Raw genomic sequence first — 27,659 nt, 5'->3', positions numbered from 1 at the left:
TCTATGATTCTGATTCTATGATTCTATAATTTATGCTAGGCAATTACCCTTGGCTCAGGGCCCACATGTATGCAAAAAAAGGCAGTGTATCAGATCAAACAGCCATATATTAAAAGGGTGCATGCAGTCTTAAGGGGCTGGTGATAATACCAATCTGTCGTATTTAATCTGAAGAAGAGATGGAAGTGGATTGTGAAGGGGAAGAATCTGAACTAACATTCGGGAATTCATGGTATGTGCATACACTATACAAAGTTTTACATATTGGTTAGAGTGTTGAAATTTGGGACTTGGGTTCAGATCTCTGTTCTGCCAGATAAATCCCCTGGAATTACAGTTTACATTCAGACTACAGAGATCAGTTTCCCCAGGGAAAATGGGTGCTTGGGAGTGTAGACTCAATTTCATTGTATCCCACTGAGGTCCCTGTCCTTCACAGGCACCTATTCTCAAATCCCTAGCTGGATCTGGGAAACCTAACCCCCCACCACCACCACCACCCCCGTCCCCTGAGAGTGGCCAGAGAGTGTAGTGAGCCCCTTTGGATATTCATTGGAAAGGAAAGTAGGGTGTCCATAAAGTAAATAAATATTCCGCAGCCAGTTTTTAATGACTCCCATTTCTCTGGAGAGGACTTGATCTTATACGTAAGGGTAGAAAAAGGTAAAGGTAAAGGTATCCCCTGTGCAAGCACCAAGTCATGTCTGACCCTTGGGGTGACGCCCTCTAGCGTTTTCATGGCAGACTCAATACGGGGTGGTTTGCCAGTGCCTTCCCCAGTCGTTCCTGTTTTACCCCCCAGCAAGCTGGGTACTCATTTGACCGACCTCGGAAGGATGGAAGGCTGAGTCAACCTTGAGTCAGCTGCTGGGATCGAACTCCCAGCCTCATGGGCAGAGGTTCAGACTGCATGTCTGCTCCTTTACCACTCTGCGCCACAAGAGGCTCTAAGGGTAGAAAACAAAGCAAAAAAAAAAAGCTGTTTAGATATCCTAGAAAAGACCTGTCAGAAAAATGACATGGTAAAGGTGCGTAAAATAAAAAGCTGTCTTATTAAGCCTAGATTCAAGTCCAGTAGCAGCTCAGAGAGAGGGGGCCTTGACTCTAGAAAGCTTATACCTGGGAATTTTTTTTCGTCTCAAAGGTACTACTTGTTTCCGGAGTTTAAAGATGCAATGGAGGAACAGGGCACCAGTTGTTTAAGGAATACAAAAGTTTTATTAAAAAGAGAAACTACTATGTAAAGAAAAGAGGAGAGAGAGTCCTAACTGTCTAACTGTTGTTCTTCTGGAAACGATCAGGGAGGAAGTACATTCAAAGGAGCAGGAAGTTTCTAATACAGCCAATCAGAACACAGGAGGAGATTGTTTTAAAAATGCCAAGAAGTTCCTAATCTAAATATGCTAACTACAGACCTCCTTGGATGCCCCCTGTGGGGTATTCTTCAGAAGCTGTTGAATGAGGTCCACGACAGATCTTGCAGATTCCAGCACTGCAGGATTTGAATCTAGCTCCTCTCCTGCAGACCCTCTGAAACTCATTAAGGCTGATTCAAACATTCATGGTTGCTATGTTGTTGTTGTTAGGTTCGAAATCATGTCTGACCAATTGCAACCCCATGGACAATGATCCTCCAGGCTTTCCTGTCTTCTACCATTCCATTTAAGTTTGCACCTACTGCTTCAGTGACTCCATCCAGCCACCTCGTTCTCTGTCGTCCCCTTCTTCTTTTGCCCTCAATTGCTCCCAGCATGGTTGCTATTATGTGCTCTAAATATCGATTTGCAAACTAGTTAATTGGTACCAGTTCAGTTTTTAGACTGTGATTACAGCTGAATGGCGGACCTTGTAGTGTGTGAAATAGTTGTGTATTTCTCTATAGTTTAGATACAAATAAGAAAAGCATCAATTGAAGTACAAGGAGAAAAGGAAAGCTGATAAACATACACGTGGCTTGATTTTTCACGCCATTGTCCCTGCTATGGATAAAAAACGCCTTCACCTACATCTACCATTTGCATGAATACATGAAGATTATGCTACACACAAAATGTAAAAATAATTTAAAGGACTCACTGCCCCCTTACCGATTAACAGCATAGCGGAAGCTTTTGACTGTCTCAGGCCTCTTCGTTGTCTTGACCACAATAGATGAACATGCCTACTTCACTTAAGTTCAGGGTTGATTCACAGGTTCAGATGGCCCCCTGTGTTGAACTGTGTAATAGCTTGGCCAGGTGCTGGTATCAGACTGCAGCATTCTTCCCAATTCTTCCAAACAATCAGAGCTGAAGGAGGTGACAAGATGCAAAGTTGTTCCCAAGCCAAAGTTTAGGGTCAGGCAACCACAGTTTCCGGCCCAAGAAGTCAAGGTTTTCTTGACAAGAGACAAGAAAGCATAGAACTTTCATTGTGTCCACACCCTACAACATTTCTCAAGAGCTGCTCAGTCTCAATCCTGCAATAACTCATCATCACTCTTAGCAGACAAGCCCAGTCACACTACAGGGAGCAACAAGATAACTTGGGTTCTAGGCTTCCAAGCTTCTACCCTGGACATCTTGCTGGTCTTTAAGTACTATTGGTCTTGGATTGTGATTATCAATAATAATAAAAAATCATTTAGCATGACAAGCAGTTACGGGTTCTGTTTCCTCACAAAAGCATGCACTAGGCTATTACAGACATCTGATTTTTGTTATTTTTCTTTGTGACAGGTACCTGCCAGAAGCCTTACGTGGCACTTATCGATGGAATTACGATGGGAGGTGTAAGTAGAATTCCCCCCCCAACATATGTGAAGTGGTTGGTCTTGTGTATTCAGCTAGTTTTAAAACGTAGTGGATGCCTTTGCTTCAAAGAGTGTGGGAGGGTTTGGAAAAGCCTTTTGGGATAAAAGTAATAAGTAGCTTTGTTTCTTGGTGCTTTCCTGTATAGAAGTTATATAAGGGGTCCCCTTGTTAAGCCTTCGGGCCCCTTTGGAATTCTGATACAGCACTGTGGGCTCAACCACAAGATGGCCGCCATAGGAGGCGGAGCCAGCCTTGCAGTGGCTGCCCCCGCTTACCTTTGGTCACAATGAAGATCCTGGTGACAACTTCTCCTGGGGCAACCTGATTTCGACCTGCCCAGGCAATCAGAACTCCAGTGACCTATCAGGAAGCTTGCTAGGCAAAAGCCTAATTTGGACCCCCCCCCACTTTCTAAAAACATAGGAAATAATGCCAGCAAGCAGCATGGCATTCACGGGCATCAGGTTGGCATCTTACACTGGAGATGCAGCCCTTGGTCTTGTAAAATGCTGCAAGATAGCCACACTCTCTTCTGTGGGAAGTTTTCAGCCACAGAATGTTAACACCATTCCAGTCCTGTGAGCTGTAATGAAAGGGTTGACTGGCTGGGATGAATCTTAATAAAGGCTTAGAGCAGTAGTTCTCAGCCTGTGGGTTGGGACCCCTTTGGAGGTCTAATGACCCTTTCATGGGGGTTGCAGCAGGGCAAGCAGCTTGGCCAGTGGGGAGCCATCCACACAACAGCCTTACGGGGTAGATTGAGATAGAGCATTTGTCTGTCTGGAGCAGCGGAAAAGAGTGAGATCGGCATGGTGGGAAAAGAGGCAGAACTGAGCTGAGAAACCCCGGAGGGAAAAACCAATTTATAAGCAATCATGAACCATGGATCTTCACGCTATTGGTCAGTTTCGGTTTAATTCCTATGAAAGGACACTTGCATAGTTTTATGGTTGGGGATCACCACAACATGAGGAACGGTATTAAAGGGTCATGGCATTAGGAAGGTTGAGAACCACTGGCTTAGAGACTGGAAGGAACTGTTTGGGCAAAGGTTGATGGCTGTAGGTGGGACTGTTCCATGAGTTACGGGGTGGAGACCTCAGAGGCTGAGAATGTGAGCAATATTGTGTATGAGCAGTGTGTTGACCACTGGTTCACCAGGATGAGTGGTATAAAAGTCTAATAATAAACAACATTTTAAAAACCTGCAGGAGAGATGGGCAGGGGCAACAGAATCTTGAGAAAAGGATTGCTGAATTTGGATTAGGTGCTGGAGGAGGGAAGGCTTTGAGACACCCCAAAAGAGGCGTGAACGTGCAGAATATGGTTGGGAAGCATAGCTGTGGACACGACCACCCAGAGCCCCTCCCCTTCCCACCCCCTCCAGGCTCATCATTGGCCATTTTAGGAGAAGGGTGGGTGGGTCAACATGACCAGATATGGTCATTTCACCCAATAAATATTTAACATATTTTTAAACTATATAAAATTTCATTACCTCCCACCCATTCAGGGAACTCTTCTAGGGCCGTCAAGAAACCCCAGGGTTTCACACAACTCTGGTTGAGAAACCTTGGGCTAAAGGAATCGGGACAGAATGATTAGCCGAAAGGAATCCCTCAAAGGGAATCATGGGAAATTCTGAGTATTGCAAGAGGCTGAGTAATGCAAGATCTTTCTACCAATTTTTACGGGGTCCTTCCCGTGGGAGAAACCCTTCTTGAGTAATAGACAATTAAGCTTACATTCAAGGGGAACTATTGAGGGAAATATTGAGATCCATTCAGAATTCACACACAAGCAAAAACATACACATACTGAATTCTACAGGCCAAAAGGTTAGCCAAATAGGGAAATACTGCACCTGAGTCAGTCCAAGAAGCAAAGACATGGGGTTGATGACATCAGGAGCAGAAACAATGCCAGTTGTGGAGAGATCAGCACACACTCAGCAGAGCTCAAGTTCTGACAGATAAAGAGTTTGTTATTCCCAGGCCAGCCCATGGACCGGCCTGTGGGGAGGTACTGTGTGATGCAGGTGATCAGTGATTGGCTATAGGTTATTGGCTATAGGTTAGAGCAGGGGTAGTCAAACTGCGGCCCTCCAGATGTCCATGGACTACAATTCCCAGGAGCCCCTGCCAGCATTTGCTGGCAGGGGTTCCTGGGAATTGTAGTCCATGGACATCTGGAGGGCCGCAGTTTGACTACCCCTGGGTTAGAGCCTCTGGTGGCACAGAGTGGTAAGGCAGCAGACATGCAGACTGAAAGCTCTACCCATGAGGCTGGGAGTTCAATCCCAGCAGCCGGCTCAAGGTTGACTCAGCCTTCCATCCTTCTGAGGTCGGTAAAATGAGTACCCAGCTTGCTGGGGGGTAAACGGTCATGACTGGGGAAGGCACTGGCAAACCAGTATTGAGTCTGCCATGAAGGCACTGGCAAACGTATTGAGTCTGCCATGAAAATGCTAGAGGGCGTCACCCCAAGGGTCAGACATGACCTGGTGCATGCACAGGGAATACCTTTACCTTTTATAGGTTATGGACAAATCTGATAGGTGAGATGGCATATGGTGTAACTAGAGCGGGAGGTATGGGGTTGTGTCGTGTAAACTTATCAAGTGGAACAATACCCTGGCTAGGTGTGAAGTATATCCAATCTAAAGAATGTGTCTTAATGGCCCTGTGTTGTTTATTCAGGAAGGACTCTTGTGGGGAGGGGGAGTACAATAGGAGACATTAAACGGGAGAGATGCTACTGACTGAACAAATAGACAGGTGAAGTTCTGGGGGAGCCACTCCCTTCCCTGGGCAGTCTGATGGTTCTGGCTGGGTGGGAGGAATATTGTTCTCCCCATAACGTCCATTCAGCTTACGTCTGGTGGAATGGCCTAAAGAAAATGGAGGATAAGGGAACTTTCCCATCCTGTTCTAGGAACTCCAGACAAGATGGAGATCCTAGTCCAAGAAATTCATCCAATGACTTGCCATATCCAGCAACTGTCAGTCTGATCTCTGTGTCTACCATTCTGCACAGTGCCCAATATGTGCCAGGCATACGGAGGTGCCACCTCGAAGTCTGCCTTCTGTTATAGGGGCTCTTGCCAGGGTAACAGGATAGCCCAGGGCAGCATGCACCAAAAAAGCAAGTGGAGGAAACAGGAGTGACTGAGCATCTTTGAGGGTCATCGCGGGTTGGGTGGGGTCATGCTCTGTCTTTGTAGCTCCTTGCCCCAGGTGCTGGATCCTGACTCAGATTGTTGATCTGCCACCGCACACGTTTCGCTCTGCTAATGCAGCGCCAAAGGCGCTCCCCGCTTCTGAAGCACAACACAGAACATTAGATGATCGAATCTTCTTTTCCCTCCGTGATTGAATCAGGTCTGCAGATGTTTCCTCATTTAAACTATCAGTCTTTAAGATGACATTCGCCAGATGGGAAACGAGGCGGAAAGAGGCAAACATCTGTCACGGCAAAATACTGCCGGAGAGGGGAGTATGGAAAACAAACCACTTAGCGATCCAGCCGCAGGAGCTTTTAGGAGAGTTTTACGGGTTAATTTATCAGCCTCTTCATGCCTGTAGACGAAGTTGAGGTTTCAATGAGCTCTCTCGTGTTTGCCTAACACAGCCCTTCACAGAGAAATCGAGTGAATGTTTAGAAAGCAAAGGACTCTGGCTTGTGCTGTAATTCTGTAAGCAAAGAGGAGGCCAGGGAAGCAAGTTTCTGCCAGGGGATCTTTTTTTTTTTTTTACTTTTCTTGCCGTCAAGTCACAGCTTGACTTATGGCAACCCTGTGGAGTTTTCAAGGACAGAGATGTTCAGAGATGGTTTGCCTTGGCCTGCCTCCACATAGCAAACCTAGACTCCCCTGAAGGTCTCCTGTCCAAATACTAGCCTCTGGAGGGCCAAGAACTGGGCAGAGAGGCTGAGGCCTTCCTAAGAACATCAGAAGAGCCCTGCTGAATCAGACCAGGGATCCACCTAGTCCAGCATCCTGTCTTATACAGTTGCCAACCAGTTCCTCTAGAGGACCAATAACTCAGCATAGAGGCTGAGACTATCTTCCCCTTCATTTATAGTAGTCGAGGAGATACACCCAAAAGAGGATCGAGGCTGCCGTGATCCACCCACTGATAAAGAGGGAAGGAAACAGTTTGGGCAGGAAGCTATATTCTTCTTCTTCTTTGGAATTTAAGATGGCCAACTACCAAACAATATTGGCTGAAGACCAGCTGTTTTTTTTTTGGAAACTTAAGGTCGCATTTATTGAACTTTTGCCAGAGGATAAGAGACGGTTAGCAAAAGTGTTCCAATCAGAAGCTGACAAACTGTCCAAACAACAAATTCATGCCAGCATACGCTCCACAGAGTCAACTCTCCGTTCCGTGGCTGGCTTGGTTGTACTGAGACATCAGTCCTGCTTCTTTCCACAGCACTGCCATTTGAGGCCAAGGGCAAGGTGGAAGATTTACCCTTTGAGGGTTCCACGCTGTTTTCCTCTAAGACAGACAAGACTTTATTGACTGTAAAGAAAAACAAATAGCTAAATCCTTGATGTCACAGCAAGAACGGAGTCAGTTTAAACAATGTCCCTTTCAAAGATCCCTTTCAACCCTATCAGAGGCATGACCGGTTCAGCAGCTGATGAGGAGCACACTCTCCTCAAACAAAACCATTTCTGCAGCAGGGATACTCCAAGTGGAAGGGTTCTAGCTGTTCCAGAACAGCTTTTCCCCCTTCTTCCCGGAAAGATCCTTTGCTGCAGCACCAGAAAGCTGGATTCTGACAAGAGGGGTTTCCTGGGCATTTGGAGAGAGATGAGCTAAATTTACTAAAACTTGGCATCACATTACTTTGGACCCTTGGGTCCTGCAGATTTTATTGAGATGGGTTACAAGGTAGAGTTTAGCTCATTGGGAAGCTCTGGTTCAGAAAGGAGCGATTGAGGAGGTACTGCATCCAGAATGTTCTGAAGGCTTCTGTTCTCATATGTTTACATTTGACAAAAAAGATTGGGGTGTTAGGCCCTTCTTTGATTAAAGAAGGTCAAATGTTTATCTACAATTCTCACATTTTAGAATGATTGATGTCACTTCAATTTTGAAGCTATTAAAATCCAATTGTTGGTTTACTGTGATTGATTTGAAAGATGCTTATTTTCACATCTCGATTCATTCTGGAGATAGAAAGTGCCTGCGATTCAGGTGTGGTGACCATGTTTTTCAATACAGTGTTCTCCCCTTTGGTCTGTCCACAACCCCAAGGGTGTTTACAAAATATATTGCCGCAGTGATGGCTCATCTAAGGTTGAAAGAAAGGATGCAACATCTTTCCTTACTTGATGATTCTTAGTAGCTGGTACTGGCTAGCCCTCTGCCACCTTGCACACAAGGCTTCTGCTGGACTGAGAAGGGCTTTCTGGCACATCCTTGCTGTAGTCTAAGAACGGGGGCCGCCCCCATCTTTCATCAATCCCCTTGGGCAGCTGTTTCCTCACTACTTGACTGGCTTCAAATCTTCCCAGACCTCAGCTACTTCCCTTCTGCCTTCCCTTCCCTACTGCCCTGGTCCTCCCCCTTGAGGCTTGAAGGCTCCCAATGCCTGGCACCTGTGGGCCAAGCTGACTTCCAGACACCAAGCTCTGTCCTGATGCTGTGCCCAACCATACAGGACTTGGCCTCCATAGCAGCTGCGTTTCCTGGCCATGACCCGCTCCCTTGAGCTGCCGACTGCACTCACTCCTCTGCTGCCACATTGTTGCAGCCATCCAACTGCCCCATCCAGTGACTAACTTCGCGGATGTCATGGGGATGAGCGGGGGTGCCACACCTGGATGCCGGTGGATGGCACAAACAATATTAAAACAAATCAGGGTTCCGATTGCTGGGCTGGCAACTGGAAGGAGACTGAAATGGTGAGGGTTTGCATGCAATGTAATTGCATCGATGGGGACATATTGACATACTGGCATCATTTCTGGTGCACCAGGAAATGACATTGCCAATGTTCAGTTAAAACTCTGTGGTTTAACCATAGAGTTTTGTCTGAATGTTAGCGTATGCTTTGGAACCCACAGACATCATTTCCAGTAGCATGGGAAGTGACATCATTGCATCAAGAACCTGCCTGTTCCCACCATTATTTTCCCCCTTTGTTTTTCTTCCATTGCCCAGCTGAGTGGTGGGAACCTGGCAAACCCTAAATATAATACACACAATGTTATCTGCAATTTTATTGCAACTTTATATTTAAAAACAGCAACCGAATTGGTGTTTGATGTACTGAGCTAGAGGAAGAAGGGTTTTGACAGTACTTCTTCCACTCTATATAATTAAATCTCTCATGCACTTTTCTCCGTTTCATACTGACTGCCTTGTAGTTGAGGCTTAAAAAAAAAAAACCCTCTGAAACCGGAGCCATGTTTCCCTCCCCCCAATGATTTTGCTTCCAGCCTGCAAAGAAGCTCCGAGGAGCCCCACTCCCACGTTTCCACATACCTGTTTTGAGTGCTCCTCCCAGTTGGAAGGAGGCAAGCTCAGAGCAGTGACTCATGCAGAGACGTAGGGGTAATTGCGTTGCCCCTCTGTGTGGGGACTGAATAATACAAGTTCAAGTTTGAGTTCAGTTTATTACATATAGCTGATGGCCGCTGCGAGCCTTACAGTAAGCAACTTTAATACTATACAAACTACATACACAGAAATCATTAATATAGAATGCTTGGGTAAATCAAAGGAATTTATGTTTGACAAATCTGCCCCTGATTTTTCTTGCAGCAAAAGCAAATAAGGCTACGCTGTGGGTAATATGGGGGTCTACATCTGACAACGGCATGCATAATATTTCATCCTCAGTATGTCCACTACACATATCAAGCACCTCTCTCAAAAAATTGTATCTTGGTTCTAGATAGAGAGAAGGTTGGTTCTTATATACTGCTTTTCTCTACCCAAAGGACTCTCAAAGTGGCTTACAATCGCCTTCCCTTTCCTCTCCCCACAACAGACACCCTGTGAGGTGGATGAGGCTCAGAGAGCCCTTATATACCTGCTTGGTCAGAACAGCTTTATCAGTGCTGTGGAGAGCCCAAGGTCACCCAGCTGGTTGCATGTGAGGAAGGAGCAGGAATCAAATCTGGCTTGCCAGTCCACGCTCCTAACCACTACACCAAGCTGGCTCTCCTAACCACTAAATCAAGCTGGCCAGTGGACAGTGAACCACCTAATGAATTAGATCCTCTACAGCGGGTTCTCTTGTGGCGCAGAGTGGTAAGGCAGCCGTCTGAAAGCTTTGCCCATGAGGCTGGGAGTTCGATCCCAGCAGCCGGCTCAAGGTTGACTCAGCCTTCCATCCTTCCGAGGTCAGTAAAATGAGTACCCAGCTTGCTGGGGAGTAAACGGTAATGACTGGGGAAGGGAATGGCAAACCACCCTGTATTGAGTCTGCCAAGAAAACGCTAGAGGGCGTCACCCCAAGGGTCAGACATGACTCGGTGCTTGCACAGGGGATACCTTTACCTTTACCTTTTACAGCGGGTTCTCCACAGACACACATCCTTAAATCTTTTTTTCATTTTTCCTTGCCCTGGGGGAAATTTGGCTTGGTTCATAGTCAGTCTATCATACGCAGCATCATGGCTATAAACCCATTCTTGGATAGGTCATTAAGGTGTTCCAGCTTATAAGTTCTCATCAGTTCATGAAAACAAAATTGGGAAAATGACTAATTCTGAGCAGCTTGTGCACTATGGGGAGATTTCAATAGGGGACTGAATAATGCAGTTACACCTACCTATGCACTAGCGCTGCAAATTGCCCTGTCTCTTTTGGAAAGCAAGGAAAAACAGTATGCCGAACCACGCCGGAACCGAATCAGGTCGCTGAGGGTAAAAGCCCAGCGATCATGGAGCTCTTTAATTGTTTCGTTTAATTGTCACAGCATGCACATTGGGAATTAACGCCCTGATGGCTATGCAACTAATCCAAGGAAAGTGATAGCTTAAATTTAAGGAGCTCTGCATCTCTTTATCTCAGTCACCTTTCTAAGTGCCATCTGGCATCTCCAATATGCTTCTCCCCTGGTGGTTACACCAGTTACACTTCGGTATGGAGAGAGTCCCATCTTGCCCGTGTCCTACCTCTGAAAATGCCAGCCACAGTTTCTGCTGAAATGTCAAGGATTAAAACAACCTGGAAAACTCACAACAACCACTCGTCTCTGGCCATGAAAGCCTTTGATAATTCATTGTTATACCGGTGTTTCACAGCACCTCAGGATTTTCAGTAAGCCACGGAATATATCCAGGGCCCATTCTGCACATATCAGATAATGCACTTCCAATGTGCTTTTGCAGTTGTGCGGAACAGGAAAATCCACTTCTAAATGGTATTGAAAGTGCATTACGTAATGCATGCAGAATGGGCCCAGGCAACTGCAGGCAGAGCTGTTTCATGAGTGGAATGCACAATCTATGCTCAGGACAAGTGGCTACCAATAGGACCAAAAATGGAGTATTCCACAAATACTCAAACCCAAGGTTATCCAGTAGAGCTGATGGGCAGTAGGTTCAGGATGGACAAAAGGAAATACTGCTTAACACACAGTGTGATTCAAAGGTGGAATTCTCTACCAGAGGGTGAAGTGACAGCCACAGAAATAAAGAGCTCTGAAGTGGAATTAGGTAGATTCATGGAGGATACGTCTATCCATGGCTTCTAACTATGGTGACTGAGGGGTCCTTCCCCATCTAGAGGTACTAGACCTGTGAAGTCAAGAGTCAGGAGGCAACATCGAGGGAAGGTCTCGGCCTCTCTGTCCTGTTGTTGAACCTCTAGAGGAACTGGTGGCCCTGTGTGAGACAGGATGCTGGACTAAATGGACCACTGGTCTTATCCCGCAGGGCTCTTCTGATGTTCTTAGGAAGGCCTTGGCCTCCCTGCCCTATTATTGGCCCTCCAGAGGAACTAGTTGGCCTCTGTGTAAGGCAGGATGCTGGACTAGATGGACCACTGGTCTGATCCAGCAGGGCTCTTCTCGTGTTCTTAGGAAGGCATCGGCCTCTGTGCCCTGATCATCTGGCTGGCCACAGTGTGAGATGGGATGCTGGACTATTGGTCTGATCCAACAGGGCACTTTTTGGAGAGAAACATGATTGTTTCCAGTTGGCCATTGTGTCAGACAAGGGTGTATTTTATCTCCCTATCCCTTTGATCTGTACGCAGAACAGATCATGTGGAAAGCCGGATTAGTTTGACATTAAAGAGGAATGAAAATTGGTGGAAGGAACACTACAAATTTGACATATGGTGATGACACCATGTTACTTGACAGAAAGAGAAGACTTTTTGGTCCCAAGAGGCAAGAGTCACTGGAAAGGACAGTCATGGCAGAAGTCATCAAAGGTTGCAGGAAAAGAGGAAGACCCACGTGAGATGCATTGATTCAGTCAAGAAGGCTTAGCCTTCAGTTGGTAAGACATGAGAAGGGGTGCTAACAGTAGGATGCGAACTCTCGTTCGTAGTATTCTGGCTCCCCCTTCCTGCTCCCAGTATTTTGCTTCCACAGATTTCTTCTCCCAGCCTTTAAAATGTGAATAAAACAAATTGTAAACACGATAATAACGAGGCAACTCTGAAGACGTTTGCAATTGCAACCTTGAAAACGGAAGGCAACTGTTAGAGTCAGGGTGGCTATTAGAGCTCTCAGAAGAGCAATAGGACATGACATCCAGTTAGCGCCATTCGCCTGTGCCCGTGGTGATGGAATGCATTTTATCCTTCCCTGCACTTACAGGAGGGGTGGAAGTGTCATAAGCAATTGCTGTGGTAGCAGCGCACAGGTAAACACCTTTTGAGAAGCCCTTAGCCAAGCGGCCCCTGCTAGCGTTATTGACAGTGAAGACGTCTCACGGTAACGTTCCGGCTGTCACCTGGGCGTTTCAGGAAGCTGCAAATGACGCAAATGGTGCCGTTTCACAGATATTAGCAATAACCTCTTGGAAGACTTAGTAAAACCGTTCTTTGAGCATCTTGCTGTTCAGGCTTCCATGTCTGTTGGGCAGCCGGAGGTAAATATAGTGTGCGTCATTGATGTGACTTGTGAAAGGAGGCCCCAGGCGGGCCTTGGAGCTCTGTTGGAACCACTGCTGATATCCACATGTCAGAGGTCAGTTCCCCTGAGGAATCCCTACCAAATATGCTCCTCTAGCTCCACTCCCAAATCTCCAGGGGTTTCCCAGTGTGGTGTTGGCAAGTCGTTTGCTAGCTGAATAGGCTGCCTAAGGAGGTGGTGAGCTCCCCCTCACTGGCAGTCTTCAAGCAAAGGTTGGATGCACACTTTTCTTGGATGTTTTAGGATGCTTTGGGCTGATCCTGCGTTGAGCAGGGGGTTGGACTAGATGGCCTGTATGGCCCCTTCCAACTCTATGATTCTATGATTCTGTTGTGACCTCTGACCTTCTGATCCTTCTAGCTGCATGGAGCTCTTTCTGCTTCTGACAGTGTGGTTAATTAAGACTGATAGAATCATAGAGTTGGAAGGAGCCATCCAGGCCACCTGGTTCCACCCCCTGCTCAGTGCAGGATCAGCCTACAGCATCCAGGAGAAGGATCTGTCCAGCCGCTGCTTGAAGACGGCCAGGGAGGGGGAGCTCCCCACCTCCTTAGGCAACCCATTCCACTGCTGAACTACTTATTTATTTATTATTTATTTAATTTGTTTATATTTATCTATAGCTCCCTCCCCTGAGGCTTAGGGCGGTTTACATAAAACATAGAAAACAGTAAGAACTGAGTGTACATACAACAGTAATAATATTCACATCAAACTGTAACACAGGTGCACAATATAACAATGCAAAGAGCTCCAGAGCAGAACACATGGGTGGATTTTTTAGGAGGGAGGGAGGGAGCAAGGGGCCTTGTAGATGTTGTTGGTAGCTTGGCCTCAACCAAATGCCTGGCGGAAAGGCTGCCTTTTGCTGGCCCTGCAGAACTGTTTTAGCTCCGTCAGGGCCCTGATCTCCTCCGGGAACTCATTCCACCAGGTGGGGGTCAAGACAGAGAAGGCTCTGGCCCTGGTTGGGGCCAAGCAGGCTTCTTTAGGGCCAGGGACCATTAGCCGGTTGGTGGTGGCAGAGAGTAAAGCTTTTTGAAGGGCACAGGCAGGGAGGCAGTCCCTCAGGTACACTGGGCCCTGACCATGTATAGCCTTAAAGGTAATTACCAGAATCTTTAGCCTCATCCGGAATTCAGCTGGCAACCACTGTAGTTGATAGGCTGAATGTGAACCCTCCATGGTGTTGCTATGAGGACCCTGGCTGCTGCGTTTTGGACCAGCTGTAGTTTCCGGATCAAGGCCAAGGGCAGGCCTGTGTTTTTTCCCTATCATCTCCTGCCTGGAGGATGGCATCTGCATGCTAGACCTGAGAGTGAGAGAGAATCTCCTTCCTGCTTTGGCAGTTTTCAGGTTTCCGCCGTCTCCGTGGCCTGGGGGTGGGGGGTTGAGTTAGAGGTTCCAAACCTTCAGGGTAGCTCCAGGAGCCTCTTTTCTAATAAATGCACTAAACCAAAACAAAATTCGTCTTCATATAATTTATTTTATTCATCCAATTTGTATACTGTCCCTCGCTATGACGTCTCGGGGCGGTGTACACAGTAAAATAGAATGTACTTTGAATTATTATAACGATATAGAAGCTTCCTTGTTGTTAAGAGAAGTCGAACTACACACACAGAACTTTCTTTGCTTTTCGGTCCAGGTGTGTGTGTTTGTGTGTTTTGTTGTTCCTTGAAATTTCCAAGCAGCCAGTAGATGGCGCTCTAGGGCTTCCTGCGTATATCCTTTGGAAGGGCAATTCTTGCAGTGGCTTATTTGCATACGGTTCGTTATGTGTAATGGCCTTTGAACAATTCCTGCCCTTCCCTAGAAGCAGAAAGGAAATGTACCAGTGTGCTTTGATTTGAGAAGTCAATGGTGCAGATAAGTACTGATCCATTCCTGCGTAAAAGGTACTCCAAATGCAGTGGTATTGATGCCCCAAAGCTGGATTTGGGGCTGAACTCCATAGTCCTGAACACGAATTTATTTTCTCTGCATGGACTTTAGTTGTTTGGAAAGCTATTCTTCCTCTATGCAGTTGCTCGTTGTGATGGGAAAGGGGTAGTTTTGGTGGTCTGCTGCCCCCCCTCCAGCTTCAAGAAATCCGTATAACCACTTCTAGAAAGTAGAAGAAGAGCTGGTTTTTGAATCCCGCTTTTTACTACCCAAAGGAGTCTCAAAATGACCGATAATCACTTTCCCTTCCTCTTCCCAAAACACGCACCCTGTGAGGTAGGTGGGCTGAGAGAGCTCTGAGAGAACTGCAACTTGCCCAAGGTCACCCAGCTGGTCTCCCGTGACTCAAAAGTAGCTGACAATCGCCTTCTGTTCCTCTTCCCACAACGGACATCTAGGAGGCAGATGGTGCTTGAGAGAGCTCTGAGAGAAACTGCGACTGGCTGCATGTGAAGGAGCGGGGAATCAAACTCAGCTCTCCAAATTAGAGGCTGCCACTCTTATCGATTACACCAGGGGTAGTCAACCTGTGGTCCTCCAGATGTTCATGGACTACGATTCCCAAGAGCCCCTGCCAGCAAAGGGGCTCATGTGAATTGTAGCCCATGAACATCTGGAGGACCACAGGTTGACTACAACTGCACTACACTACACTACAGGTCCCGATTTAGGCCTACTCTTGACCAGGACGTGATCCAGCTGCCCAAAGAACCATGAAAAACAAGTTTTCCAGCTTGCGGTCGGCAACCCCGGCTTTGCCTCATTCGTCCGCGTTATTAAAAACTTTAAAAAGGGAAACGGCAGCGCTATCTTGTTTTCCCCGTCTCCTAACAGGCTGCTTACATCTCCACGATGCATTTTTAAAATGGGCCTTGATACTAGTAAACCATAAAAAGAAATGAAAAATTGGCAAGGAAGCGCCCCCCCCCCCCCCACACACACACACACACTCTGAGCAGGGAAAAGCCTTTCGCCGTCCTTAACAGGGCAAAATCATGTTTGACAAACAAACGAACAAAGAGTGCTGATAACCTATTACATGAGCTTAAATGGAAGCGGCAAATCAGCGCTTTGTTCGCTCGGCTAATTTCTGCTGAACTTGGGGGAATGGGCCGGCGGCTTCTTTTGTCACGAGCGGCGCATCCACATGAAGAGCGGTGCACGTTAGCTTTGCACTGCAAGCCCCAGCCTGGTTCTGTTTTGCTCCTGCTATTATGGACAATAAGAATACAGAGAACTGCTAGTCCATCACAGAGATGCAAACAGCCTGCTGGGACACAGGGAAAACATGCTGGTTCCCTTTTTCAGTTAATAACTTGAATGAAGGAGGCGCAATCAGGCTGCTAGCCGCGGGTTGGAACATTCCCGGAGATTTGGGGGCGGAGCCTAGGAAGGGCCGGGTGTGAGAAGGGGCGGGGCATCAGCAGGGTACAATACCATAGAGTCCGAGCAGCAGGACTGGTCTGGATTGTGGTCTGTTTTACTCTTCCTCATTTCATGGGGGGGGGGGGGAGGTGTTAAATGACTGCTGGTCATTTAACCCTTCATGGTCGATTCTACCCCCTACCCGCCACACACACTTTCTCCAGACTGTGGCAAGCTGTGGTCGGAGAAAGGTGGATCCCAACAGGCTGGCTCAGTTTGGTTTGGGGCTTGGTTTGGGCCATCCCAAACTGGAGCAAGCAACGTATGGAGAGGTGATAGCCTTTGATCTCTCTACCAGCAACACTTTGGCTTCTCTCTGTAAAGTACACTGAATTCTAGGGCAGGGGTAGTCAACCTGTGGTCCTCCAGCTGTTCATGGACTACAATTCCCATGAGACTACAATTCCCAGCAAACGCTGGCAGGGGCTCATGGGAATTGTAGTCCATGAACAGCTGGAGGACCACAGGTTGACTACCCTTGTTCTAGGGCAGTGGTCCCCAACCTGCGGGCCACGGCCCGGCGCCGGGCCGCAGCTCCCTCTCCCCGCCCCCCCCCGCAGTAAAAAACTTCCCAGGCCGCAAGCTTGGCCCAACCCGCGGGCGTGGCTCGCGGGCGCGGCCCGATCAGCGGGCGTGGCTTCCGGGCGCGGCCCGATCCGCGGGCGCAGCCGGGCGTGGCCCGATCCGCGGGCATGGCCCGCGGGCTCGGCCAGAAGTGTGGGCGTGGCCCGCGCGGGCGTGGTCCCCACGGGCGCGGCCCGATGCCCTGCCAGTCCCCAGCCTAATAAAGGTTGGGGACCACTGTTCTAGGGGATTCATTGGCTGTTTTGACAAAGGATTATCATTGGCTGTATCTGGTTGTGACACAGATGTAACATAACTGATTTTTGCTATATATTCCCTGTCATGTAAGAAGTTCATAGTCTGACGAAGGGTGCTTGCACTCGAAAGCTCACGCCTTGAATAAATCTTTGTTGGTCTTAAAGGTGCTACTGGACTCTGATTTCATTGTGCTACTTCAGACCAACACGGCTACTCATTTGAATTTATCATTGGAATTTTTAGGTTCATGCCTGAATGTTATTTGAATGATTAGAAGAGAAGCTAACTTCTGCATCTGTGCTCTGTTTATTCAAAACATTCTTTTCTGACTTCATTGAGCCCCTTTTAATTAGAACTGTAGGAAATACCATTTTTTAAATCCCCATGGACATACATTTAGTTGAGATTTTAAAGAGTTTAAAATTCGTTGTGCATTTGATATGCATAGAAAACTGACTGTGGAATAATATATGGAAAGCGTGTACAATATATTTTAAAAACAGAAGGGCAAAAAAGAAAATAGCAATGGGAACGAAGAAAAAAGGAGTATAGATGAAATAGATGAGGATCAGAGAGCTGAATAAATGGTGGGGAAATGATTTTGCGTACCTCTGTGCTAAATGTAACAATTTAAGAAAGAACACAAAAGGCTACTCACGATTTAGAGGAAAAAATGTTAAAGATTATCCATAGTTTTCAGAGAAATATTCAAGAAACTGAGTAAAGAATCCAGAAGAACATTCAAGAAGTGTGTCAAACAGTATTGCCTGGATTTTCAGAAATTAATTTTGAATTACAAGAACAGTCCCAAGAAATCATAAACATCAAAGAGGTGCAAAAAGGTAATGGCACACAGTTTGACAGGCAGGATTTTCGGATTAAGAAAACAAAGTATTAAAGTCCTGGAAACTCAATGCACATCTAATTATTTGGATTTTAGAAAAATCCTGGGGCCTTTTAGGAGGCCAAATTTTTCATCGTTTTTTGATACAACTTGTAATACTTCAACACCGTTTTCTTGTGTTAGGCAAAATGTAATAGATTTTGTGGGGCCGAAACGTGATGTGAGAAAAAAATGACATAATTTTCTTTGATCCTAAAAACTCGCTTCTGAATTTAAAAGAAACTAAGAGAGCCAGTTTGGTGTAGTGGTTAGGAGTGCGGACTTCTAATCTGGCATGCCAGGTTCGATTCTGCACTCCCCCACATGCAGCCAGCTGGGTGACCTTGGGCTCGCCACAGCACTGATAAAACTGTTCTGACCGGGCAGTGATATCAGGGCTCTCTCAGCCTCACCCACTTCACAGGGTGTCTGTTGTGGGGAGAGGAAAGGGAAGGCGACTGTAAGCCACTTTGAGCCTCCTTCGGGTAGGGAAAAGCGGCATATAAGAACCAACTCTTCTTCTTCTTCTAAAACATTTTCATGGGCCGCGGAACGTATTGTGAACCCTAGGCACTGTGCCTCTTCTGCCTAATGGATAACTCTGTTGGGATGTGCAAAATATTGCATGTGCATAATTCAGCCGCATAGATGAAGAATATGTAAACTGCCCTGAGCTACAAGGTACAGAAATATAATTAATTTATTAACAAACAGAAACAAACCAACAAATAACCTATGTGGACATCAAAGGAGATGTGTAGTTATCTTCCGATATTTTCAAAGTATCTCCTTCTGTGTCCTGATTGGCCCAGATGGCGACTTCCTGTTCCTTTGAGTCCACTTCCTCCCTGCTTGCCTCCAGGACGAATGCAAAATAGTTCACTAGATTGTGAAGATCCTCTCTCTCTCTCTCTTTAAAAAGTTATTTCCGTTCTCAGTTAAGCTATTTATTCTTTAAGCAGCCAGTGCCGTGCCCCTTTGTATGTTTAAACTCTGGCCAAAAATGTCAACCCCAGACCTTTCTGTCCAAGGTTGTTGTCCCTTTCTTGGAGGGCACATCAGAGAAGAAGTTCCCCTTCTCTGGGGCACAACAGGCCTCAGTTGTAGCTGGAGTGCTACATTTATGAGTCGGAGAAGCAAGCCAACTGTGGCACTTTGAATCTTGGCAGGATTGCTACGGAGACATCAAGAGTAATGTTTGCCCTTTGCGGGCCAAATATACAATGAATAATCGCTCCCGAAAGGTTTATTATTGAGAAATACTTTTAGCCAAAGCTTCAGTTGTTGCTGCTGCTGTTGAAAAACATCCCAACTGGGGACACCATTTGTGAGCTGGCCAACCCCAAGGCAGACTCTGTACATGGGCGATTGGGGGGGGAGGGGGAATGTAGCTGCACAGAAGCTTCTGCTGAATGAGTACAGGTGTGATTTGTGGATGACGCCCTTGGCCAAGCCTCATTAACCTCAGTAGGTAACAGCTTGGCTGGAAAAAAGAGAGGAGAACTAGGTGAGCGATACATTGAGAGGGCTCAGCTCACTAGAACATCAGAAGAGCCCTGCTGGATCAGCCCCCAGGGGTCCATCTTGTCCAGCATCCTGCCTCACACAGTGGCCAGCCCAGTTTGTCTGGAGGGCATAGATGCCAAGACCTTCCTAAAGACAGAAGAAGAGCCCTGCTGATCAGACCAATAGTCCTGCAGGATCAGACACGTAGTCCATCTAGTCCAGCATCCTGTCTCATGCACTGCCAACCCGTTCTTCTGGAGGGCCCAGAGGAGGAGCGTGTCTCACGGCTTAAGTGCCACTCAGCGTTTAACACCCACTCAGGGCGGCTGTCCCGCCCCTGAGTGCCTCCTCCTCCAACCAGCTTGCCTTTTTGTCCAGCGGCCAGCCAGTCGCCTTCTGTCCCCTACCCCTGACCACCCTCTCCTCCACTTCCCTCCGAGACTCGGAGGCTGCAGATCCCTGCTGCGTGAGAGCTGCCCCTAGCAGCTGCCTGCAGCCTTTCCAGGTCCCGGGGGCAGGGAGAGGCCGTCCACAGAGTTCTCCCCACCTCCCAATCAAGAGCCTGTTGTATTTCTGAATGCAACAGGCTTGGCCCCTAGTAAATAAATAAAAATCATTATAAATATAAGGCAGCGGCTCATGTGCTTGTATTCTTGGGTGGTTGGTAACTCCTCTCTGACCCTGTGAAAAATCCTCATCAGTAAATTAGCAATGTACAGAGCTTTTGCAGTGAAATACAGCTGAAGGGCATACCTGTACTTAAGATGGCACCAAAAATACTTTTTCTGTGTAGGTTCATGCATGTCACCAGAATGGAACCTCCATCTTGGAGGATTTGGGGGCCTCTTTCAACAGTCTAGCATTCATGTTTGAAATTACTTGATTGTCTTTGAGGTACGACAGAACAACGTTTGAGTCCAGTGGCACCTTTAAGGCCAACAAAGTTCCATTCTGGATATTTGCTTTTGTATCCGAAGAGACGTCCGTGCACATAAAAGCTTATGATTTCGCTGGTCTTAAAGGTGCCATGGGACTCAAGCTTTGTACTGTTGCGTCAGACCAATGCAGCTACCCACCTGAATTCTATTTCTAGGTTCAGTGATACTCAAATCAATATTGAGGGAGTGACTGTGGCTCAGTGGCACGAGCATCTGCTTGGCACGCAGAAGGTCCCAAGTTCAATCCCCGGCTTCTCCAGTCAAAAAGGACCAGGGGATGTGGAAGACCTCTGCTGGAGACCTTGGAGAGGTCTGATTATACCAGGGCTAGTCAAACCGCGGCCCTCCAGATGTCCATGCACTACAATTCCCAGGAGCCCCCTGCCAGCGTTTGCTGGCAGGGGGCTCTTGGGAATTGTAGTCCATGGACATCTGGAGGGCCGCAGTTTGACTACCCCTGGATTAGACCATATGGACCTTGATGGACCAAGGTCCTGATTCAGTCCAAGGCGATTTCACATGTTCATGAGTCGCTGTTTGTTGTCCTGGGTGATAGCAGCTCTCCAGTTCCTAGGTGATGGTGGTATCTCTAAGGGAATGATGAACAGAATTTTAAAGACTGGAGCTTTTCCACTTCACACTTACTGCTGTTTGTAGAACAATAAATTATCCTCTGAAAACCACTTAGCAGGTTCAGCCTCCTTCTCTCTCTCTCTCTCTCTCTCTCTCTCTCTCTCTCTCTCTCTCTCTCTCTCTCTCTCTCTCTCTCTCTCTTGTGTGTGAAATGACTCAGGCTGTAAAAGTGAAGGACAGGGAGAACTGGCTGTTACGGGGTTCTTCACTTATGCCTTGGTCTGTGGTGAAATTATTCTATCAGCCGTTGGGTGCGCCAAACTAGGTGGGGCAAGACATTGTATTGTCTCTCAGGACAAGATCGTACCCCGAGCAACGAGCGTGTGGCTAAAATCCACACCCTGTCCCATGTCTGCATAATGATGACTTAATTCAGAATAATGGATCCCCAAATATAATGCTCCTGAAACCGCCTTGAATGCCCTGGGGTACGAACGACCCAGTGAAGTGAAAATGCTTTTAGTTCCCATCAGTTCTTCAGTGCAAAGACTACAGTGCGGAGAAGTCTTTTAATTCTGTGTTGACGGGGGAAGGGGGATGACAGTCTTTGAAGGGTAGTAATGTGGTTTTAATAGCGTTTGTGGTTTCAAATGCTAGGGAAGCTTGGGCAGGCTGGTTAATGGAATAATCATGCCAGTGCTCACTGAAGCATGTAGGCCTTCATCTAGAAGTAGTCGTGGCCAGGAAGTTATTGCACGCTGCTCATAGCATGCTGGGAAATGCCATGTGTAATAGCCCAGAGAGGAAGTGGTAACTATACATTTTCTTCCCTGTGTGCACCTTCATGTCCCTCTGCACAAGGCCAAAGGGGAGCTCATGAGTCCACCTACATGTGCTATGTGACCCCATTCAATTTGCAGTGGTGGTCAAAGGAAGGTGTGTTGTGTCCTGCACTGTGCAAGGGGTAGGATTGGGAGACCCTGGGGGGACCTCCCTGCTCTATGTTTCTAAAAAACAAGGCAAGAAACAGTAGGCAAAATCAGCACCGTGTGTAGATATTTGATGAGAAACCCTTCTTTATCTATTTTTAAAAGAAAGTGTGGGGGGGGGGACCCTCTCTCCTAAGAGGTCATTATGCATCCAACAACCTTACAACTTTGGGCTCCTGTATTCTTCCTTCGTAATCACAACTGCATACAAACAGTTGGCATCTTGGTGGCATCTAGTTGGGATTGCCAGGTCCCTCGGAGTGGCCACTGGGGGATGGGGTGTGTGTACACTTACTGGGAGCAGGGAGGGACTCCGGGAATTAATGCAACACGCCTCCCTGACCCAGAAGTGACACAGGCACACAGGGGAGTGACGCTGTGGCTTTTGGGCAAACACTCTAGGGTAGAATTAACTTCTGCCATCAAATTTTGCTCCCAAATCAGAGTGTCGCACCCCCTATATGCCTACATTACTTCTGGGTCACACAGGCATATTGCATTCCTTTCCAGCATTCTTTTTTAGGCTGGTGGCAGAGAGGTGGGGCCTGGCACCCCACCATCTAGGGTGGGTCCTTTTGGAATCATAGAAGTCATAGAATCCTAGAGTGGGAAGGGGCCATACAGACAATCTAGTCCAACCCCCTGTTCAACACAAGATCAGCCTTAAGCATCCAGGACAAGGATCTGTCCAGCCACTGCTGAAGACTGCCAGTGAATTGAAAGGCAGGTCTTTGTGAGCCAAGCTAGGTGTCACAGCAGCTGAGAGTCCATCCTTTGGCTTCTGATGCCATTTTAGATTTTTAAAATTGTGCATTTAAAAAGTGCCAAGAGGGGGTCCATGACACAGGATGGGTGGGTGCAGGTGGATTTGTCCCCCCACCACCTTTTAAAGTGCCAAAGCAGCCCCAAATCCCTTCTGTCTACCAAGCCACCTCCTAAATAACAACATCCAGTATAAGTTTTCACAAAGCCGTCTCTCTGCACCTGCAAACTTTCTTCTACGTGAGCCACCTGCCGAATTAGAAGCAGGTGCCTGCATTCTTCTTCCCGTACACGGCCAGTTTGTGGCATTAACTGGACTGCGAGATCGGCTGTTGAATGTGTGTAGCAACTAGACAAAGGAACACAATTATTTTCCCTTAACGAGTGAATGACATTTTGAAATGGAATAATTGCGGCTGCGTTTTAGGAGCAAAAGCCCCGGTCCTGATTTTAGGCAGTGGAGGAGGTTGTCTCCACATTTGTTCTTAATCAGATGCTGCTTTAACGTCCAACTGACCCAGACGGTTTTGAGTTCAGGTGCCCACTGAGCGAGCTCGGCTTGCGTCAAGGACGAAGTCATTCCGGGGTTACGCGAACTCCACCGTGAGCGGTAAAATGTTCCGATAGGGTTGGCCAAGTGTGCAAGAGCAACAGCTTGTTGTGCTGGTCTTCTCGCACGATGACAAATAATAAAGACTTCACAAAGAAATGATATAATGTGGGCAGTCATGCATTCTTGGATTCCCCACGGTCCCGTTTTTGCTTATTTCATCACCGAAGGACATTTTGAATATGTGCCTATTAGGATGTTGTCTGTCGTCTTACGTCGCTCTGTGAAATAGCTCTGCAGAAAATATTGTCAGTCCCCCAGGTCAGGGCATGGTTCAGAAATTTCTGAGAAGCAGGTGACGGCCTGATGATGAAAATGACGTATGTATGAGCAAAGGGGTGGTAAACGGGGAGCATTCCATTCGAGGAACCGAAAGATCCATTCCAGGTGAATGAAGAAGAGTCCAAAGCATTGTTGTATTTTTCCTTTCCCTCTTGAAAGCTGGAGATGCCCTCTGCATAAGTTTTAAAAGGCTGGCTTTCTAAGGGAAACACATTGTTGCAGGAAGGGGTGGTGACAAAAAGGCTAGACAATTTCAAGAGGGGATTGGATGAACATATGGAGCAAAAGTCCGTCATTGGCTCTGAGGCACAAGATTTTGATGGAATACTAAGTCTCGGGCAGTTATTTCCTGTATTCGTCATGCTTGGGGGGGGGCACTGTGGGAGGGTTTCTGAAGTTCTGGCCCCACTGGTAGACCTCCTGACGGCTCCCGGGTTTCGACCACTGTGCGACACAGAATGCTGGACAGGATGGGCCATTGGTTTTATCCAACATGACTTCTCTTACTAAGGGCAAAGCCTGTTGCATTCAGGAATACAACAGGCGCTAGACTGGAGTGTGTGTGGAAGTACTCTGTGGATGGTCTCCCCCTCCCCCCAGGACCTGGAAAGGCTGCAGGCAGCTGTTAGGGAACTCACCGGCAAGGGCAGCTCTCACACAGCAGGGATTTGCAGCCTCCGAGCCTCAGAGAGAAGTGGAAGGATGAGAGGTGGTCAGGGGTGAGGGACAGAAGGCTGGCTGCTGGCCAGACAGAAGAAGAGAAGAAGAAGAGTTGGTTCTTATATGCCGCTTTTCCCTACCCAAAGTAGGCTCAAAGCGGCTTACAGTTGCCTTCCCATTCCTCTCCCCACAACAGACACCCTGTGGGTGGGTGAGGCTGGGAGAGTCCTGATATCACTGCCCAGTCAGAACAGTTTTATCAGTGCTGTGGAGAGCCCAAGGTCACCCAGCTGGTTGCATGTGGGGGAGCGCAGAATCGAACCTGGCATGCCAGATTAGAAGTCCACACTCCTAACCACTACACCAAACTGGCTCTAGACAGGCAAGCGGGTTGGAGGAGGAGGCACTCGGGGGCGGGACAGCTGCCCTGAGTGGGTGTTAAGTGCTGAGTGGCACTTAAGCTATGAGACTAGCTCCTCCTCCAGGGCCTTACCAGAAATATTAAGAGAAGAAGATTTCCAACATTCACTGGTACAGTTCAAGTCTCAGTAAATTATTACTTTCAATAAATAACCCAATTTCCCTCTCCTTGATTTTATTTACTGGTAGGAATCGGCCTTTATCAAGAAAGATGTGTTCTTGCACGTGTTCAATGGTTAGCTTGCAAAAATCCTTTATTGTCTTGGGGAATACATTCATTCCAATGGAATTCTTTTGGGGGGAAGCCTCTTCTTATCCCTACCCCTAACCCTCTACTCCTTTTTTGCCATCAAATCACAGCCGACATGCGGCAACCTTGTAGGTTTTTCAAGGCAAGACATATTTAGAGATGATTTGCCGTCACCTTTCCCCTGCATCATGACCCTGGGCTTCCTTGGAGGTCTCCCATCCAAATGCTGATCAGGGATGTCCCTGGTTAGCTTCCAAGATCTGATGAACTCAGACTAGTGTAGCCTATCCAGGCCAGGACAGTAATAATAATAAGAGAGGAGCTATTTTTTACTACCCAAAGGAATCTCAAAGCAGCTAACAATCGCCCTTCCCTTCCTCTCCCCACAACCAACACCCTGCGAGGTAGTTGAGGCTGAGAGAGCTCTGACAGAACAACTCTGACGGAGACGATCGCCAGACAGTGTTGCCCGGCAGTGGCAAGGCTGTGAGCGGGTACATGGTGGATCTCTGTCATCCTCTGTGCCATGACATCACGTCTGCAGAAAACACAGAACTGATGTGGGATAGCTGTAAGAATCCCCAGGAAGTCTGTGGTTAAACCATAGAGTTTCTTGTGATTCCTGGAGCTACCCATGTCACTTCTTGGTTTTCTCTGGAAGTGATATATCAGCACAGAGGATGCTGACTTAAAAAAAAATCCTCTTGCCACTTTTCAAAGCGATGGTGGGCAAGAGCTCCTACTGCCTGGAGGCTTTATTGTCAGGGTAGGTGTGAGGTCTGTAGTCCCTAAACTTGGGTCAAATCTGGGTCCTTGATGGGGAAATTCTGAGGCCAGCCAGGCTGTCGTGCATTCATGGGGTTTGGCTTTCAGGGTGGTTGATTAAGGGCAGGGCTAACATTGCTTCTCTCTTATCTGGCTTCCATGCTACTTGGGTAGCAAATATTGACCTGGTTCCTTCCAGCCTTGGAAAACTTAGTTCCGGTTGGCAGCAGAGGATAGGACCCAAAATCATAGGTTTAAAGTACGTGTAGAATGGTGCCGGCTAGATTTCAGGAAAAGGTTTTTCATGGAGTAGTGAAGGAAAGCAGTGGAATCGGCTGCCTAAGGAAGTGGTGAGCTCTTCAATCTGTGACTGGACAGATCCTTATCCTGGATGCTTTAGAGCAGAGGTCTCCAACCCCTGGTCCGCGGCCCGATACCGGGCCGTTAAGGCCATGGTACCGGGCCGCCAGCGGCCGCGCCTTCCTTCCCCTCCCCCCGCAGCGAGAGGGGGGGAAGAGGCAGGTGCGGCCGCTGGCACGCCAGTGACGCAAACGCGCACGCATGGAGCCGCCGCGCATGCGTGTTTGCGCCCCCTGCTGGCGAAAACGTGCACGTGCAGCTGTTCTGCACATGTGCGTTAGCGCCACCTAGTGGCGAAAACTCACATGTGCGGCAACTGCGCGTTCGCGTTTACATGCAGCTGCTGTGCCCGGGCCGCCGGCTCTCTCCCGCCCTCGGAGGCGGTCCCCGACTACAAGAAGGTTGGGGACCGCTGCTTTAGAGTGATCCTGCATTGAACAGGGGGTTGGACTAGATGGCCTATAGGACCCCTTTCCAGCTCTATGATGATTCTATGAGTCTAAGACAGTCATGCTATGGAAAGGTGAAGGCAGCAGGAAGACTCAACACAAGGTGGATAGACTCCATCAAGGAAGACTCAGTTGGCAAGACTGGAATAAGGCTGCTAAGGATGTTCTGGAGGTCATTCATTCGTAGGGTCACCATCTGTTAGAAGCAACTTCAGGCACTTCGCACACACATGAGTCAGCCTGCTTTCCCTCAGTGAATGTCATCAATGGAAGCAGTTGCCCCCTGGACCACAATAAAACCCTTGAAATTGGAACAGACTATCGATGGCACTCTGCCTTCCAAGGTTTTCAAGGAAGTGAGAGTATTATCTTCCCACCTAGGGTTGCCAGCTCCCAGGTGGAAGCTGGCATTCACAAAGAATTACAGCTGATCACATGATAGCGATCGGTCCCCCTCAAGAAAATGGCAGCTCTGAAGATTTCTCTCTGTGCTGCTCACCTCTCCAAACTCCTCCCTCTCGAAGTTCTGGGAATTTCTACAACCCAGAGTTGGCAACCGCATTCTGATATCTTGCAGTTTCAATTATGTGTTAAATATGTGTTACCATAATTATATCAGCGAACCTTCAGGCAAAGAGATGGTTTACAGTGTACCATAGTCTGGACTGGAATGGAAAACAAAGTGCTGTCAACTCGCAGCCAACATTTGGTGACACTAAGAGGCAAGAGACAAACATGGGTGGTTTAAGAACATAAGAGAAGCCATGTTGGATCAGGCCAATGGCCCATCCAGGCCAACATGCTGTACCACACTGTGGCCAAAACCCAGGTGCCATCAGGAGGTCCACCAGAGAAATGCCCTCAGTCGCTCTCCAAGCACCAAGAATACAGAGAATCAGTGCCCTGGACATAAGAACATAAGAGAAGCCATGTTGGATCAGCCTAAGGGCCCATCCACTCTCACAGACTGTGAGATACAGGTGCTATCAAGAGGTCCACCAACGGGACCAGAACTCCACTGTTGTCTCCCAAGCACGAAGAATACAGAGCATCCCTGCCTCAAATGTAATGTTCCGTCTAGAGCAGGGGTAGTCAAACTGCGGCCCTCCAGATGTC

At 47.6% G+C, this 27,659-nt stretch overlaps 1 protein-coding gene across 1 annotated transcript in view; it reads left to right on the top strand.

Annotated features, from left to right (window-relative positions):
- The window catches only part of HIBCH (3-hydroxyisobutyryl-CoA hydrolase), a 73,086-nt gene that overhangs the window by 8,762 nt on the left and 36,665 nt on the right, over positions 1-27,659 (top strand). The window contains exon 6 of the mRNA XM_077319475.1: positions 2,718-2,770. Within this exon, the coding sequence (XP_077175590.1) occupies positions 2,718-2,770 (53 nt within the window). The remainder of the gene's footprint in view (positions 1-2,717; positions 2,771-27,659) is intronic.

This window comes from Paroedura picta, chromosome 2, assembly GCF_049243985.1.
Source record: "Paroedura picta isolate Pp20150507F chromosome 2, Ppicta_v3.0, whole genome shotgun sequence".
In the NCBI taxonomy this organism is placed as follows: domain Eukaryota; kingdom Metazoa; phylum Chordata; class Lepidosauria; order Squamata; family Gekkonidae; genus Paroedura; species Paroedura picta.
Note: the sequence above shows the minus strand (reverse complement) of the source record. Positions and strands in the feature narration are given on the sequence as shown.